General features: G+C 43.8%; 1 protein-coding gene across 2 annotated transcripts in view; it reads left to right on the top strand.

The window, feature by feature from the left end:
* The first annotated feature begins 5,079 nt into the window (after nt 1-5,079).
* Nucleotides 5,080-15,674, top strand: part of LOC142584283 (uncharacterized) — a 94,126-nt gene continuing 83,531 nt past the window's right edge. The window contains exon 1 of one of the 2 annotated variants that reach the window (XM_075694421.1): nt 5,080-5,298. In XM_075694421.1, coding sequence (XP_075550536.1) covers nt 5,188-5,298 — 111 coding nt within the window. In that variant the 5' untranslated portion in view covers nt 5,080-5,187. The remainder of the gene's footprint in view (nt 5,299-15,674) is intronic. The other variant, XM_075694420.1, reaches the window with a different exon arrangement.

Here is a 15,674-nt window from a genome sequence, read left to right on the forward strand (position 1 = left end):
TGACTCGGGTAAGTGATGCGAATGCAAGCGTAATTATTAACCCTGAACAACACTGCGCGGCCCTAATTCCACATTTTGGGAACAACTCTAAAACTTGATAAATATTTTGCACAAATGATAATGCAATACAAGCACTCAGGCGGAAAATCACATTGTAATACGACGAAAATTCTCTAGAAGGGCAGGAACCAGGTCAGGGTACTTGGATAGCAGATTTCTATTATTGTGCTAGTATTTTTTGTCGTTTCTTGTACCAATAAATGCTGAGTAAAGTAGAACACGCTTTATAGAGGCATATTGTTCATTGCAGAAGCCGTAGACAAATCGACGGCTAGACTTGCATAATGAAGTTGGCGAAGTAATTAATGATGAAAGTTGCAAAGGATCTCGACCACTGCATTGCTGGGTTCAATCCACTGAAAGATGCCTTTGTTCTGATGAATGTGTCAGGAAGTGAATAACACCCTTCTGCGCCATGTTATCAGCGTTAAAAAGGGTTACCGCCATATTTCATGGGCAAGGAAACTGTCTGCTTACTGCGATAGGAAGCGTGCAAAAAGAAACAACATAGCAAGGTGCTGTTTCACAATACAGCACGCTTTCATGTGTGCTTCTGGTGAGTTGCCGCGTGCACTGAGGCTTAAGCTCGTAAACAGTGGTAAGAGGCAAAGTTACAGCGCAACCCACGCGACACTTTTAACATAATATATGTATGAACTTTTCTGTTGTCATAGCTGATAGAGCTTTTCCTTGCGCAAGTTTTTTAATCTCATTACGGCAACATACCAGAATCAAAGACAGAATAGTAGTACAAAACACAGCGAGAAAGCAGACTGAGAAGACAAAGTAGACGAGAGAGGAACGCTTTGATGAGATCGAAGAGGCCAGCCCTGTTATTCACGGTATTTGGTGCTTTGAATGAGGCGAGTTAATGAAATTGCAGAAAAAGAAACGTGACTGAAAGGAGACCCACAAAAACAAAGAACGCAAATGTCAAATAAGAAGGACAGAAATAAGAACAAACACTAACACGGATGGAAGCACGCACATATTCAGACTCATGCACACAAACTCGAGCTTGCAAACTAAAAAAGAATCAAACACAAGCAAATATTTGAAAGAAGAAACACACGAAAACATGCAAGGAACACACAAAAACATCTACGCACAGACGCGACTAGAGGCATTATGTAGTCCTTCACAAGATGCTGTGCCTACCTTATCCGGTGTTTTTATTTCTTTTTTGTACCGTTGCCTTAACATGATGATAAGATTTTTTAGAAGCAACTTAGGGTGAGAATTGAAAGGCCATGCAGAGCTGTGTTGTGGGAAAGCATGTCGTGCTCTGGCAGCACAACTTATACTAGGTGATTGTGTCACGACATTGTGTCACAGCCGGCTCGTGTAGTCGGCAAAGAGTACTAAGCCACAGAGCGACGCGAATTTATGCCAAGCTGCATTGTAACCGTGCCTGTTTAACGGTCATATAATTTCATACGGCGTCGTACTGGGGCAGACATAAAGGAATGAAACACTCTGACGAAACATCTGAATGTAACTAATTCAAAGACATTCGCTCAAGCAGCGCGTCTTACTTGCCATTTGTCGGCATCCGAAAATAGCAGTCAATTGACGCTGCTAGACGCTCAGCCATCTTGCAAAACTGCTGCCAACTATCGCATGAGCGCTGAGCTGGCAGCAAAGCATTTTTCCTTTAGAGGTTGGTCTCAGACATCTTTTCTGTTGATAAACTTGTACGTTTGTTTTCTCCGCGTAAGCTTTACTGATTTACGATGAGAATGGTTTTTTCTCCATCCCCTCGTCCGACAAGAAACTAAGCGACACAGCACACCAACACAACTACCGCTTCCAGTAGGTACCTAGATTTTAACATTTACTCACCGTAACTACCCTCTGGAGCAAAACAAAAAAACACCATGGAACAAACAGGAAGACGTCTTTTTTTTTTTTGCAGCGGTGAGTCACCGCAACGTCCCGTTTTCATATGAACCGTAGCGCAGCGTCACTGCTGGTCGCTGCAATCTTTCTTCGCGTGATCACAGTTCGGAAAAAAACGCATGCGACAAATGCTGCATCGTAGGCTCGTTATAATACTTCCGGCATGATAGACCACTACACACTGTATGGGAATAAACTCTGACGAGGAGCATACGCACACAGCTGACGCCTCCAGCTCAAACAAGTTCAAACCAGTCCAAAGCGCGGTCTGCCATATTCTCCGTCGGCGAGGTCACCGGCCATCCGGCTCATAACGTCAGTCTATAGCGCGCGTTCATTGATGGAGGTTCGTCTACGTATGCCTTTCAGGGGGAAGTGCCACTTCCTTCTCAAGTGGCACCCGATTATATTTCGTAATAAATCTAATTTTCAATATGCAATAATCTCGCCATGGGTTGTGCGAATACCAGTATCCACATGAATGCACCTCATCTTCTCCGTTTTCTCGCAGCATTGCAGCACAAAACTTAACGTAGGTCGTTATAAATACTGAAGAAAGGTAGCCTTCCCCTGCTAGTGGCTCAGTGTCCGCCGAACTCTGCTGAGCCACGTGTTCGTTACTCCGGGCTTCTATATTGAAGGGCCCCTGAAACGGTTCGGACAAATTTTATAGACGCGTAGGGTACAGCTAAAGTTAATCATTCGCACCATAATTTGTGTGAAGCGATTAATATTAAGGGAGCTACGGATCATTTCAAGTTACCCTCCTTCATAGGCATGCATTTTCTCCTCAACTAGTTCGCCGAGTGATCGGGGCGCCTTCACTCCACCTTCACTGGCTCTGCGTCATGAGGGCACGTGGTGTCGTCGACCTCCGGTTATCTAGTAGCGAGCGCACGAAGCATCTCCAAACACTGCGCCAGCTGCTTGGCAACCGGCCCCAAGCGAGAGCTATCGAAGCAGCGTGCGCTGTGAGCATTCTGTCGCTGCGCCGAACATGTCTGGTATTCCGGTAACCACAGGCGAGCTGGGCATTCGGCGGAATGGTGGGGGCATAACTCTAGCTGATGAGGTAACTTTAGCGTAGAAGTACGTGAGCTGCCTGATAGGTCTCTACGGTCGAGCCACCCGTTGGCGCAGAGCTTAACCAGCCAAACAAAGAACTAATATTGCTCTAACCAAGTGTAAAAAATTTCAAACATTTACGAAATCAACGTGTTAATGATTACACTCCGGCGAAAAATTTACACCAGCAGCAAAGAAGAATACATTGTGTTACTGCTACTGTGTGTGCTTGAGCTCGGTGCCAGCAGGTGGCTGCACCGCTCAGACCACTCACATTTGCGCTTCTGCTCATCCCGTGAAACGACACGCAAGGGGACACGGCCAGACCCTGTCCTCTTGTGCTTGCGTTTACTGTAATACCGGACTCGCGAAATGCTATTGCGTCAGTAATCTTCCGGTGTAAAGTAAGGGCCGCAAACGCGCAAATCGCGGGGCCGATCGGATAGCGCCGTCCGACGCGCTGCAGCCAGTCCGCTAATCTGCTGCTTTGCAGAGAGACAGGATGTCGCATCTTGACATACTACGGTTGCAGTCCACAACGCAACAAAGCCGAATCATTGTGCTCGCGAAATGACTGAGACCGACTCTCCGCGGAGCTCTCGTCAAAATGGAGCACGTTGTAACACAAGCAGTCGACCATTGCTGGGTGCCGGAAGTGCTTTAGAGAGAAATAGTTTTTGTGCGTTCTCTTGCTCTTACTTTCTTTTTATAAAAACAAATTAACTAACATTCCAGCTATTGCGAGCATCATTTGTTCACCATAAAGGTGGAAAAATTACAAATGAGGCGCTATGGGCGGCCAATCGGATCGCTGACCCACATGACGTCAATTGGGTGGTTTACGTCATATAGGTAGGGGCGACTGAAAATTCCGCCAGCTCCAGAAAGCTGAATGCTGCTGGACCTCCATGGTCAAGGAGATTGAACGGAGCATGACTGTGCGTCCCGTTGGCTTCATCGTTTCATTTCCGTAGCAGTTATACAGACACTAGAGGCCCGCTCGCACCGTCGCAGTCTGTACCATGCGTCCGCGATGCCGTATGGTACCTAAATAATGTCAAATATCGCGGGCAAAGTGGCCATTTCTTCAATAAACTTAATGACTTTTTTGCTTGCACGAGAACATTACGCGTAATTTGTCAAACATTCAACGCTTCAGAATCGTATATGCGCTTGAATATTTTTTCCAGTTAATCCTCCGAATTTACGCGGCAACCAGCCTGAAGGCTGTCGTATTTAGGATAGCAAAGAACATGGCGAGTAAAACTTTTATTTTACCTACGCATCAGTAATTTTCACGTTGGGGAGTTGTAAACGACCACTGCCCCGAGTGCGGCAGAAAGGAGACGCCATGTTTTAGTGCTTCGCAGCTAAGAGAATTTGGCTTTGGTACGGCGTCTCTTTCGAATCTGTACCCTTTGCACAGCTGGTAATAATGGTCGCCTTGTATCTTTTGTGGCGACCCCGCTGCTTAGCACAAGTCCGCCACCAAGCTCTGCGAGTGGCCGATGCTGAGTTTCAGAGAGCGTGGCTAATGAGGTGGAATTAACTTTGAAGCACAGCTGGAAGAACGTGGGAAGGACGCCTTTGTGCGACGGTGGAATATTCGTTCCTTCACCCTGAGCAAAGGACAGCTTGAACTCTCAGTAGACACGTGCTAAGTCTTTCGGGCATAGCTGACGCCATGAACGCCCGACTGAATATTCGCACGTCAAGCTAGCTGGCATTCTGAGATTCTGACATTTTCGTGTTAGGGGTAAATCATGATGGTTGTTTGTCTATAATGGAAGCCTCACAAGATATTCTCGCCCTCTAGTGGAAAAACTGTACGTTAAAAAACATTTGTTATGTTGACGATATGTTGACGTCACGACATTTCTGAGCACGTGCCATGGTTCACGGTTTTCTAGTTGAGGATAATATGCTGAGAGAAATATCCGCGGCTTACGTTGACAATTTTAAGGGCATATTTCAGCGTTCTTCAAGTGAACCCTTTACATCTGGTATAGAGTGACGTACCTCAGCGATGAGCTTCCATGAGGCGGAGTTCGCCGAGAAGGAACATGACACCTATTTTCGATTATAAATAAGACGCGCCTGACTCGAGCACATTGACTTGTTACACCTCAGTCCTGCATCCGCTACTTTATTTCGTGAACTACAATGGAAATGTTGGTGCGCACTGTAATATATGTTCTTTTCGCTTGCACGTTCGCCGATAGTTATGATGAGCAACTATCCACCGGTAATGCAACACTCGAACAACTCTACCAAGTAAGATGATTGTTTGCACAAATTTCTTTGAGTTGATTTTGCTCAAATCCTTCCCTTCTGTGTTTACGCAGAATAGTATGCCCCAAGAAGTTACCTATTAGGCTTTTATAAGAATAGCCGTTCGCTGTTTTTACGCTTATGTAATCAACTGAGATTGAATTTTCGAAGGACCTTTTACGCATGTGCACGTGGGGCCAGTCAAAAGACGTAATATCCCCCTAGGAAAGCAATAAATATTGTGCACTGCGTACTGCGGTTTTCAGTTTTGTGACTTTCATTGCGTATTGAAAAGATGTGTCCTCTCATTATGGAAATCACATGCACGTCCCCAAATATTAACGAGCTCCATTCATTGGCGAAATTCCGGATTTGTTCTAAAACCATTTTTTTCTAATAAGTGCTTCAGTTTATGGCAACATCAACCTTTGACGGCTTGTAACTGGTGAGGGATGAAATCACATTAATTCCATTTCTGAGATATTTGGGAAATATTAATGATATTTTTTTTGTTTTTAACTCACTCCCTTAGACATACATAACAGTGTTTGAGATATTTATTGAGCCGATATAGATGGGTGATCTCTTAAAAGCGAAGCTGTATCCTGCTGCCCCCCCAATTCATGTATCGTGTCCGTGGCCGAAAACCCAACTGACCAAGGGGAGGCTCACCCCGAGGCCGCCACTGGTTTCCTTGCCGCACCATCAGATGGCACTCGCCTCCGCGCATCCGGCAGCGGCGGCGCCGGCCGTGCGGAGGAAAGAAAGCAATGAACCAGAGAGCTCACCTTCCCACGTAGCGTTCATCGCGAGCGTTTATCGCTAAAGATTAGGTGGCATAAAGTGTAGTTACCGGGAGGAGACAAATGTAGCATACGAAGCAGGGAGTGACGTAACTACACGTTCGTATTTAAAAGAAGAACCCACCTAGCAACTTATTTGTTTTGTGACAGTGCTATGGGGATGCCACGCATAGTGAGAACTCCTCATGACTAGCTTACATACGAGGCGCTGCAAAAGTGTGGTTAAATGCATTTCTCTTGCCTCTGGTCCACTCTTTGTAGGTGAAAGCCGCTACTTCATGCCTTTATGCCGATATTTCATACTTCATACTTGCCGATAATTCATACTTCATACGATACTTCATAGTTCATGCCGATAGTTCAAGCCGCAAGCGGCTGGTCGTTGATACGGCTTAGGCCAATAATAGATTGCATATTAATGTCGAAGTGAGAATAATTTCAAGCTGCACTGATTAGTACACTGATATGGCATTAACTGAAACTTTCGTGGGGCTGCTGGGGCGCTTTTTTAATTTTCAAGTTTTTCAATTTGTGCGGTGTCCCCTTGAACATATTCAGTTACATTTCTCGAACAGCTGAAACGGTATCTTCAAGCAATCTCATTCGTGGGTATGACCCCATCCACGAGATTTACCACTACTCGGCACAGGACGCGCGCTATTGCGCCACCAAATCTATAGGATATGTCCGATGCCGACACTCGAGTGAAGGCATTGGTCTGGAGCATTCGCCTTTGGAGGCAGCTACCAAAGAAAACGAAGAGGCTTACAGACAGAGAGAACATTGGGCTTATGGAAGCATCATGCGCGCCTCCGACCTGTGCTGAAACACTGAGCGTACGCTTCATGTTATTCGAGCGCCATGGGAGGATAGAGTTCCCGTTGCACGAGCAGTATCGCAACGGCTAAATCCCCTTTCGCAGCTCACACCGTCGGTTTGCCGTTCATGTACCCCGCACCACACAGAAGGGGCGGCACACAACACGAAAATGGCTAATGACTGCCTTTTCGCCGCTTTAACCTGTGTAACAGCGCCGTCACACTTCTCCGTTTGCCGGCATGGCCAGGAATTAGGCCCCGCTGCTTATTTACATCATTTATTTATTTTAATACCTTCAGGGCCCGTAGGGTGTTACAGAAGGAAGTGCGAACAATAAATAAACAATAAAAAAACTCAAAGCAAATGTTCGGTAAGATATTTAAGCACATTTCTAAAGTCACTGGGGTCTGTAATACATACAATGGAGGTGGGCAAGGGGTACCAATCATTACTAGTTTGAGGGATGAAAGATTGAAAGTGTTGGTTAGTGCGACAACGAGGAACAAGCACTTTATAACTATGGCCAATACGAGGTGATATGAATGAGGGGTGGCAGAGTAATTCCCGGTTAAGACGAGGGTTATGGTAGTAAAGGTTATGAAATAAGGAGAGAAGTGCTATTTTCCTGCGCGAGGAAAAAGATGGAAGCTGGAACACTGTTTTCATAGATGAAACACTGCAAAGACGGCAGTAGTTGGTAAAAATGAAGCATTCGCTACGATTCCGCACAGCCTCAATGTGACTAGTAAGACTTTTAATAAATGGATCGCACCCTGCTGATGCATATTCTAGTTTGGAACGAACTAATGTTTTATAAAGAAGGAGTTTCAGAGTAGAAGGGGCATTGAAGAATTACGGCACAGGTACCCAAGCCTGCGCTTAGCATTACGGACAATATAATTAATGTGTGGCTGCCAAGATAGGTTAGGAGGAATGTGGACCCCTAAGTATATGTAAGTAGTCACTTCATCGAGAGGGGAATCATTTATATTATATCTCATAAGCGTTAGTGTAAAGTTTATGAAAAAAATTCATCAGTTTGCACTTCGTTGCATTGAGTTTCCTTTTCCATGTGTTACACCAATCAGAAATATTGTCAAGGTCAGTCTGTAGTAGTGATGTGTCATTATCAGAAGAAATCGTGCGATATACAACACAGTCGTCTGCAAAAAGCCTAATAGAGAAATTAACACAATCAGGTAAATTGTTTTTGTAAATTAAAAAAAGAAGGGACCCAAGCAAGGAACCTTGGGGCACCCCTGAAAGGACAGGACAGAGAGAAAAATCGTAGCAATTAGCGGTTACAAATTCCTCTCGGTTTAACAAAAAGTTCTTTATAAAAACAAGAATGTTAGAGTGTTGATTCAGTTTACTGAGTTTAAGATAAAGTAGTTCGTGGGAGACAAGGTCTAATTCCTTAGAGAAATCTATGAATACACAATCAATATTACATACCAAGTCTAGAGCTACTAATAGGTCATTTAGTAAATGTAATTAATTGCGTTTCCAAGGAGAGTGTCTTCGTGAAACTGTGCTGATGAGATGTGAAAAAAGAATAAGCTTCAAGAAAGTTAACCAGGTAAGAATAAATGACAGGTTCAAAAATCTTTAAACGGACACTGGTCAATGACATTGCCCTATAATTTAGCGCAGAACGAATGTCACCAGATTTAAGCGACACCATTTTGCCCACCTTCCAATCACAAGGCAACACACCAGAATTTAAAGTTTGAGCGAAAAGTTCATACAAGTTTATAGTAGCGAAAAGCGGCAATAGAGAGTATTTTCGCAGGTTGTACCGGTGAGCACGCGTATTAAGACCCACCTTTGCAAGTCCTGTGTACGTTGCTTTTCCCAGTTGCTGCATCTCGCAACAAAAGGTCGCCTACTTGATAATTTACCTGTCTATTTGACCATTCGTATTGGGAAGCGCTGTCGAGTATGGCAGAAAATGAGTTGGGGTAGTGAAAATTAAAACAAATAATTGCAGGCTCAATATCGAATTAGCTAGCGCCAAACAGGGGTAATTGGAGATCGCTAGGAGTGGACTTCGTCCAGCAATAGACATAAATATATGCTGGATATAATGATCATCGTGCCTTCTTTCCAGCAAATGCTTTCACCATATTCGAGGATGCATGAGAAAGGGCTCGCTCGTTTTACTGAGCAGTAGCGTCGCATAATCGGAGATTCTTAACCAAGAGTTCCCCTGGACTTCACATTTTGGATCATCCTCTCGGTGGGATTCGCCTGAGGGTGATCGGTCATCCTTTTGTGGTGCTTTATGCCAAGGGCTGGAGAGACATCGACAAATACCTTGGTCATGAAATAAAATGCGTTGTCGGGTATCAACTCCGCTAGAAAGCCAAAGGGGATGAATAGCACGAGTACCTTGTCCCGTATGGCACGCACTGTTAGCTTCCAAAGCAGAAGAAATTACACCCACTCGTGCAATGTTCTGTGACGACCATTAGGGAGCATGTAATCTTACCATGTCTTGGGTAAAGTTCTTTAACGTCACAAGCCGTGATTTCCCGGGGCAGCTTGCTGTCGATAGGCTGCATGGGCTTGGGTGTTCTCTTCCACCACAATGCTTTACGCTTTGGACACGTGGCATAAGCGAAAATACTGAAGTTCATTGCGCTTGATGCCTGGCCAGATATTTGATCGCCACAAATGAAGTTAAGTCTGTGGCCATTCACATGTGCGGCCAACTGCGAGTCATGAAAGTAGCTTAAAGTAGCCCTCCTCTTACTTCGAGAACTCAGCACCTTAAAGGACTCAGGAGAATCCTTTTCAGATGAGATCTATCGCAGAAGCACTCTGTCAGGGTACAGGAGATATCAATTCAACGTACCTGCAGCATTACCAGCTGCATCGCGCCTGGAGCCAGCAGTGTTAACAGCTGTGAGTTTGCGCTGGGTGGCTTTTCTACGTTGCTTCATTTTAGAGCTGCGCTTTCTCTAAACCTAGCCAACAATTGGGTGAACAAATCGTTCACTTCGCTTAGCTTCCTGAAGCTCTTCTCCACAGAATACGAGTACAGCACCCATGGACGTTATGTCCACGTCAGTTTAATAGCCTCATCACCTCGTAAACTCATTCCGTTGGGCCATTCGAGACAGGGGTTCGACTTCGCTCGGAAGCGTCGTCTTGGAGGGATGAATGAATGAATGAATTTATTTCCATAAGTATACAAGTTTATGGAGGATATAAAGGAAAAAGTTACAAAAGAGCAACTTGACTAGTCCTTAAACCTTCTCGTGACAGCAGCAGCAGAAAACAAACACATGGCAAAAACAGGGAGGGTAAGAGAGAAAGAACAAAACAAAAACAATAGACGTTCTCATGCAAGTGTTCATACAGAAGATAGCAATAGAAAACATGCATAACTCAGTAAAAAGAAGCATACTTACTCAGAGATTAAAGGCTAATAGGCACCAAAGTAATTTATTAACTTGTTTTTACTGCAAGAGAAAACATGAATACCATCGTTCATTTATTTTTTTTAATAAATGCGGTAAAGTGTATGAAAGCTTTTGTTTCGCATAGTTGGTACGTGGGTATGGCACAAACCAATACTCCGGAAATCTTGTAGCATAACAGCTTCTATTTTGTGTCAAGTTGGCTATAGACCTGACGTGGTTAATGTTTTTCTGGCATTCCTTACCATATGTTAAGGCTAAGCGAAAATTGAAGAGATCAGCAGCTTTGAGTATCTCTAAGTCTTTCAATAATGAATTAGTTAGAAAGTCAAATGGCATTTTGCACATAACAGGAATGGCTCTCTTTTGCAGACGAAAAATACGATTAATATTAGTGGCAGATGTTGTGCCCCAAACCAGGCAGCCGTAATTTAGGTGGCAAAAAAATAAAGAGTTATAGAGCAGAAGTTTAACTTCTGTGGAATCTGTTTAATAGTAAAAAGGAGACCTGAAACTTGAGAAAGCTTGTTTGTTAAAAAATTAGTATGACAGTTCCAAGACATGTCATGATCAAAGAAAACACCGGAGGTTTTAATGGAATTCACGAGCATGATTTTTGAAGAGCCAAGTTTAATGTCATCCTTCAGGAGAGCATTCTTATTCTTGGCTTGAAACGAAATTGCTTTGGTTTTTTCTGTGTTGATTTTCAACCCATTTTCGACAGACCAAGTACATAATTTCTTAAACACACAATTCGGAACTGTAAGCAGTGTTACACCATTACTTGAAGAAAACAACGCGGTTGCATCATCAGCATATAAAATAAACTTGGTGGGGAAATCAACATTAACAATATAATTAGTAAAGATATTAAAGAGAAGCGGGCCTAAAATGCTACCGTGCGGAACGCCAATATATACTGGTTTAACTTTGGATGACATGTTATTAAATTGCGCAAACTGACATCTATGACGCAGATATGACCTAATCAGGTCTAAAGCGATGCCACGAATACCATATCGATTCATTTTATGTAACAGAAGCTCGCGGTTAATACAGTCAAAGGCCTTGCTAAAGTCTATAAACATGGCTAGAGTAAGAAGGCCTTTATCAAAATGATCCAAAATGAATTCTTTTTGCTGAAGCAGGGCAAGTTGAGTAGACCTATATTTACGAAAGGCAAACTGACAATCGGTTAAAAACATTTTGCTTTCGAGGAAATCATAAATCTGTTGAAAAATAATTTTTTCTAAGCCTTTTGAAAATACGGGGAGAGTAGAAATCGGTCTATAATTGGTCAACAATTTCTTATCTCCTTTCTTGAACAAAGCAAAAACTTTTGCAGTTTGCATCTGACGCGGAAATACACTGGAAGAAAGGCCGACATTGTAGACGTGCATTAATACAGGCGCAATCAAATCTAAGACGTATTTCACAGGCTTAAGCTGTATATTATTGACATCCCAAATGCTGCTGTTATTGAGTTCACTGAACTGGCATATTTTTTTCTGATACGTTCGTTGGGTGCAAAAAAACTGAATCGGAGCAATCAACGGATAAGTAACGACTAGCACTCATGTTGATAGGTGCACTTACAACGCTGGTAAAGTAATTGTTAAACTTGTCAGGAAAAAACACGTCTGGAACTACATTGCCATTTTCCGAAAAACCTGTTGGAGGCTGATAATCAGGCACACAATTCAACAAAACGTTGGCACGCTTCCACAATTTCTGGCTGTCATTCCAGCAGGATTGAAAGTATTCGAGATGATAGCGCTCTTTAGCGCGGCGCAGTTCGTTTGTTAGTTGGTTTCGAAATGGTTTAAAAACCTGCAGGTCATGTGGATTCCGGGTCCTAATGAACTTACTATATAATTTTATTTTAACCTTAATGTTACGCAGCAATTCTGTCGTAATCTGGGGTTTGCGCATTTTTGAAGAACGCGAAGGTTTAGTACGAAGTGGGAAATGTTTCTTGTAGCAAGTTCGAAAAGTGTGCAGGAATGTTTCATAGATAGCATCTGCATTATCTGCAGCAAAAAGATCCCCCCAGTTAATCAGCCGTATTTCATTTCGGAGCTGTGCAAGCTGGTGCATCGTAATTGGTTGATAAGCGAAGCTACATTTGTTTTCTCTTTTATTATTACGGATGAGACTTAGGAAGATGGTCATGTGGTCGCTTAAACCATACGTGAAAACACCGGCTTTTATGTCAACTTGGGGAAAGTTTGTCAGAAAAAGGTCAATACAGGTAGATGTGTTAGCTGTGACCCTGGTTGGAACTGAGATAGTATTAAGACAGCCATATGCTTGCAACAAAAGCAAAAAGTCACGACTCGCTGCGGTATCAGTCAATACGTCAATGTTCAAATCGCCAACGAAAACAACTGTACATTGTAGATCATGTGCATATGAAAATAATTTCTCCACTCCAGAAACACCAAGAATCGCTCGACATTCCCATTGGGTGGACGGTAGAATACAGAAAAATAGTTCGTGCATGCAGCACAGATAAGACTTCACAGTTTTCCGTCAAGAGGCAAAATTCATCAATGCAATTTACTGAATGATTACCTTGCACAAGCATGCTAACACCACCTCCCCACGAAGTGGTTCTGGACCTAGTAAAACATTGATAGCTCGGAAGGCACCATGGGGTAGAGTGTTGGTCACACCACGTGCGAGAGAGCATTGTCAAATCAAACTGAAATTTGAGGCTTTTAAAGAAAAAATCAAATTAATCTTTTCTATTTCTAGCAGACTGGCAGTTTAGGTGAAAACATTTAGTCGCCAATTGTGACAATTTCCAATATAATTAACAAAATCTGATGGAGGTGACAAGCCTGTCACAGACATGGCAGTAGAAAGACAATTATCCATCAAACAAGTTTTGTGATTTCAGTTCATCAAGGTCCGCAGCACAGGTGATCGTGTGGGCATGACTGCCCTCTTTTTTCTTTAGAAACACTTTTCCGCGACGGTGCCAAGCAAAACTGAATCCATTGGCACTTGCTCAGTCTTTAGCGGTCTTCAAAAGCGCCCTGTTATGGGCAATTAGGTTTTCCAACATAAGAACACCTTTTTCTACTGTTAGCAGTGCTTTACGTTTGTTCAGCCATTGATACCTTACTGATTGTTCTGCAAAGCGCATGATAACGTCGGGAATCTTGTCAGGGTTAGAAGGAAGCCTGTGCACGGCAGGAGCAGATTGACTGGTCAGGGGATCAAGTTCTAACTTTGACGCAAGCACGTTTTTTATCCGGGTCTATTATCCGGGTATCCGTGTCTGAAAGATGGATGCATGACAGGGCACAGGCCACCAGGCTGATACTCCCCTTCCGATAGCGAAGAACAATGTTCTAGCGCTGTACCTTCAGTGCCCAGCGCGTGAAGCTGTACGACAGCTCGCGCAAGTGCTTTAGCCAAGTGAAGCTATGGAGTTTCCACGACAAAGGGCACTCCGTCGAGATAGTGATCGAACTTACGTAGACCGAAGCCAATTTCTTGGAACTCACGTTACTGCGAGAAATGCTTAAGTTTTGCGGGTATAACAGACCTACTAACAAAGGCCGAACATCTTTTAATGTTCTTGGAGCAGTCCGATATCTATGCCCAGGTTGTTTCTGCTTTGACAACGAAGACCTTTCACAGGTCGGGTCGCTTCAGCTCCACTGCGACACCGGTGTCGCACGAATGATGCCTATTCCAGATTCAATTTGTACTTAGCTATTGGCAATGATCGCTGCTATTTGTTCTAGTGTTCCGGTCCAAGTTTACCCAAGCTTAAAGTGCAACTGCGTCAATTACTTGATCATGTCAAGGCAATGGAATATTTGGTCTTCCGAGACACCACTGTCACACGTCTGATATTAGAATTGTTTCGCAAATTCGAAAATAAATTTAGTAAGTAAAAAAGCGTAAAAACGACACCAAGACCTGATCAAGCAGCCGAGCGGACCTCTTCGTGTGACGTCACGAATGTCCCCACCGGGAGAGACGCGCAAGGCCTGCCGGTCTCACCCAGACACACGGCTGAATCGTGACTGCTCCGGATATTTCGGGGACAATGTCAGCTGCACCAGCTGTGCGGATCTGTCAAATATTGACAGTTATGATTCTGACGAATTCAAAAGACACGAATCGCCGTTCGCATTAGACCCAGCTCCACGAGAGCCAGTGCCCATGCGCTACATATCGTGCTGCAACATGAAGACCAAGGGTAGCCCTAATCACTGGTTTTATACTTGCTGCTCGCTATTTTGGTGTTTTAGCCCTACTCAGGGAAGCGCTTCGCGTGCTCACTGTAAGATATGTAGCGCGACTTTCCGCATTTTTATCTCGCAGTCCAATGTACCCACCAGTGGATTTGTTTACATCGTCAGGTACAGCCATCACTCGTCGTTCGCTTGATATATAATGCTAGCAGCTCAACGGCGACATCAGTTATTGCCAGAACACATCAAAACCGGGAGATTTTGTGCATGTAAGCACCCTTGCATCACTCTGAATCAGTTGATATGAGCGACCACACACCTTCTAAAACGCCGAACGGGAGACCGTAGTACGCGAGCGTTATTATGATGCCTACTTATCATTCTTCGTATTCTCTTCATTCACACAATGTGTTGCGTGAAGTGGTCATAGATGAGTACTTTGCGCGTATGATCGCTCATTTAGAGAACTCGTAGTACTCTCGCAGGAACGGCGATGCCAGTATAGATACCGTCGGCAGTTGAACGACGCGTTTGTTTACGTTGCTGTATCGAGGAGGCTACTCTTGCTGCCCATATGGGATACGAAGCAAGCGGCGCACCTAGGAAGCTAAATGATGAGTCTGCATGGCAATACGTAAAAATTTACCGATGTTCGCAGTCACACTTAATTTAGGCAAGCGCCGGTGAGTGAGGCGGGCAACATTCCGTCGAAAACGGCAACGTACCGATGTGGATACTGCTCCATGTCGTGGCTTCTAGATTTTTGTGTGTGCACTGTACGAAATGAGGAAGGGTTTAATTAAAATCTGCATGGTCAACACTGAACTACACAAGGAGTTTTCTTCATCCTTGACTTAATTATTGGCATAAGTATATCATAGATATATAAATATATACATATATAAATAAACAAATGGCTTAATTAGCTTCAGATCAGTTTGCTCAGGCCCGCCAGCAGCAGACGCATGAACTTCCCGAATGTTAAATATAGGCTTAATCTCGCCTGAACGCGATCGGCATCAGCTCAAACTGTGTGTGCTGATGGCGAGAGCTGAAGTTTGTGCAGCTAATAACGCAACATCACTTGCCGCCCATCTATTGCACGTCTACAGGGAATG

Source organism: Dermacentor variabilis, chromosome 6 (assembly GCF_050947875.1).
Source record: "Dermacentor variabilis isolate Ectoservices chromosome 6, ASM5094787v1, whole genome shotgun sequence".
NCBI lineage: Eukaryota > Metazoa > Arthropoda > Arachnida > Ixodida > Ixodidae > Dermacentor > Dermacentor variabilis.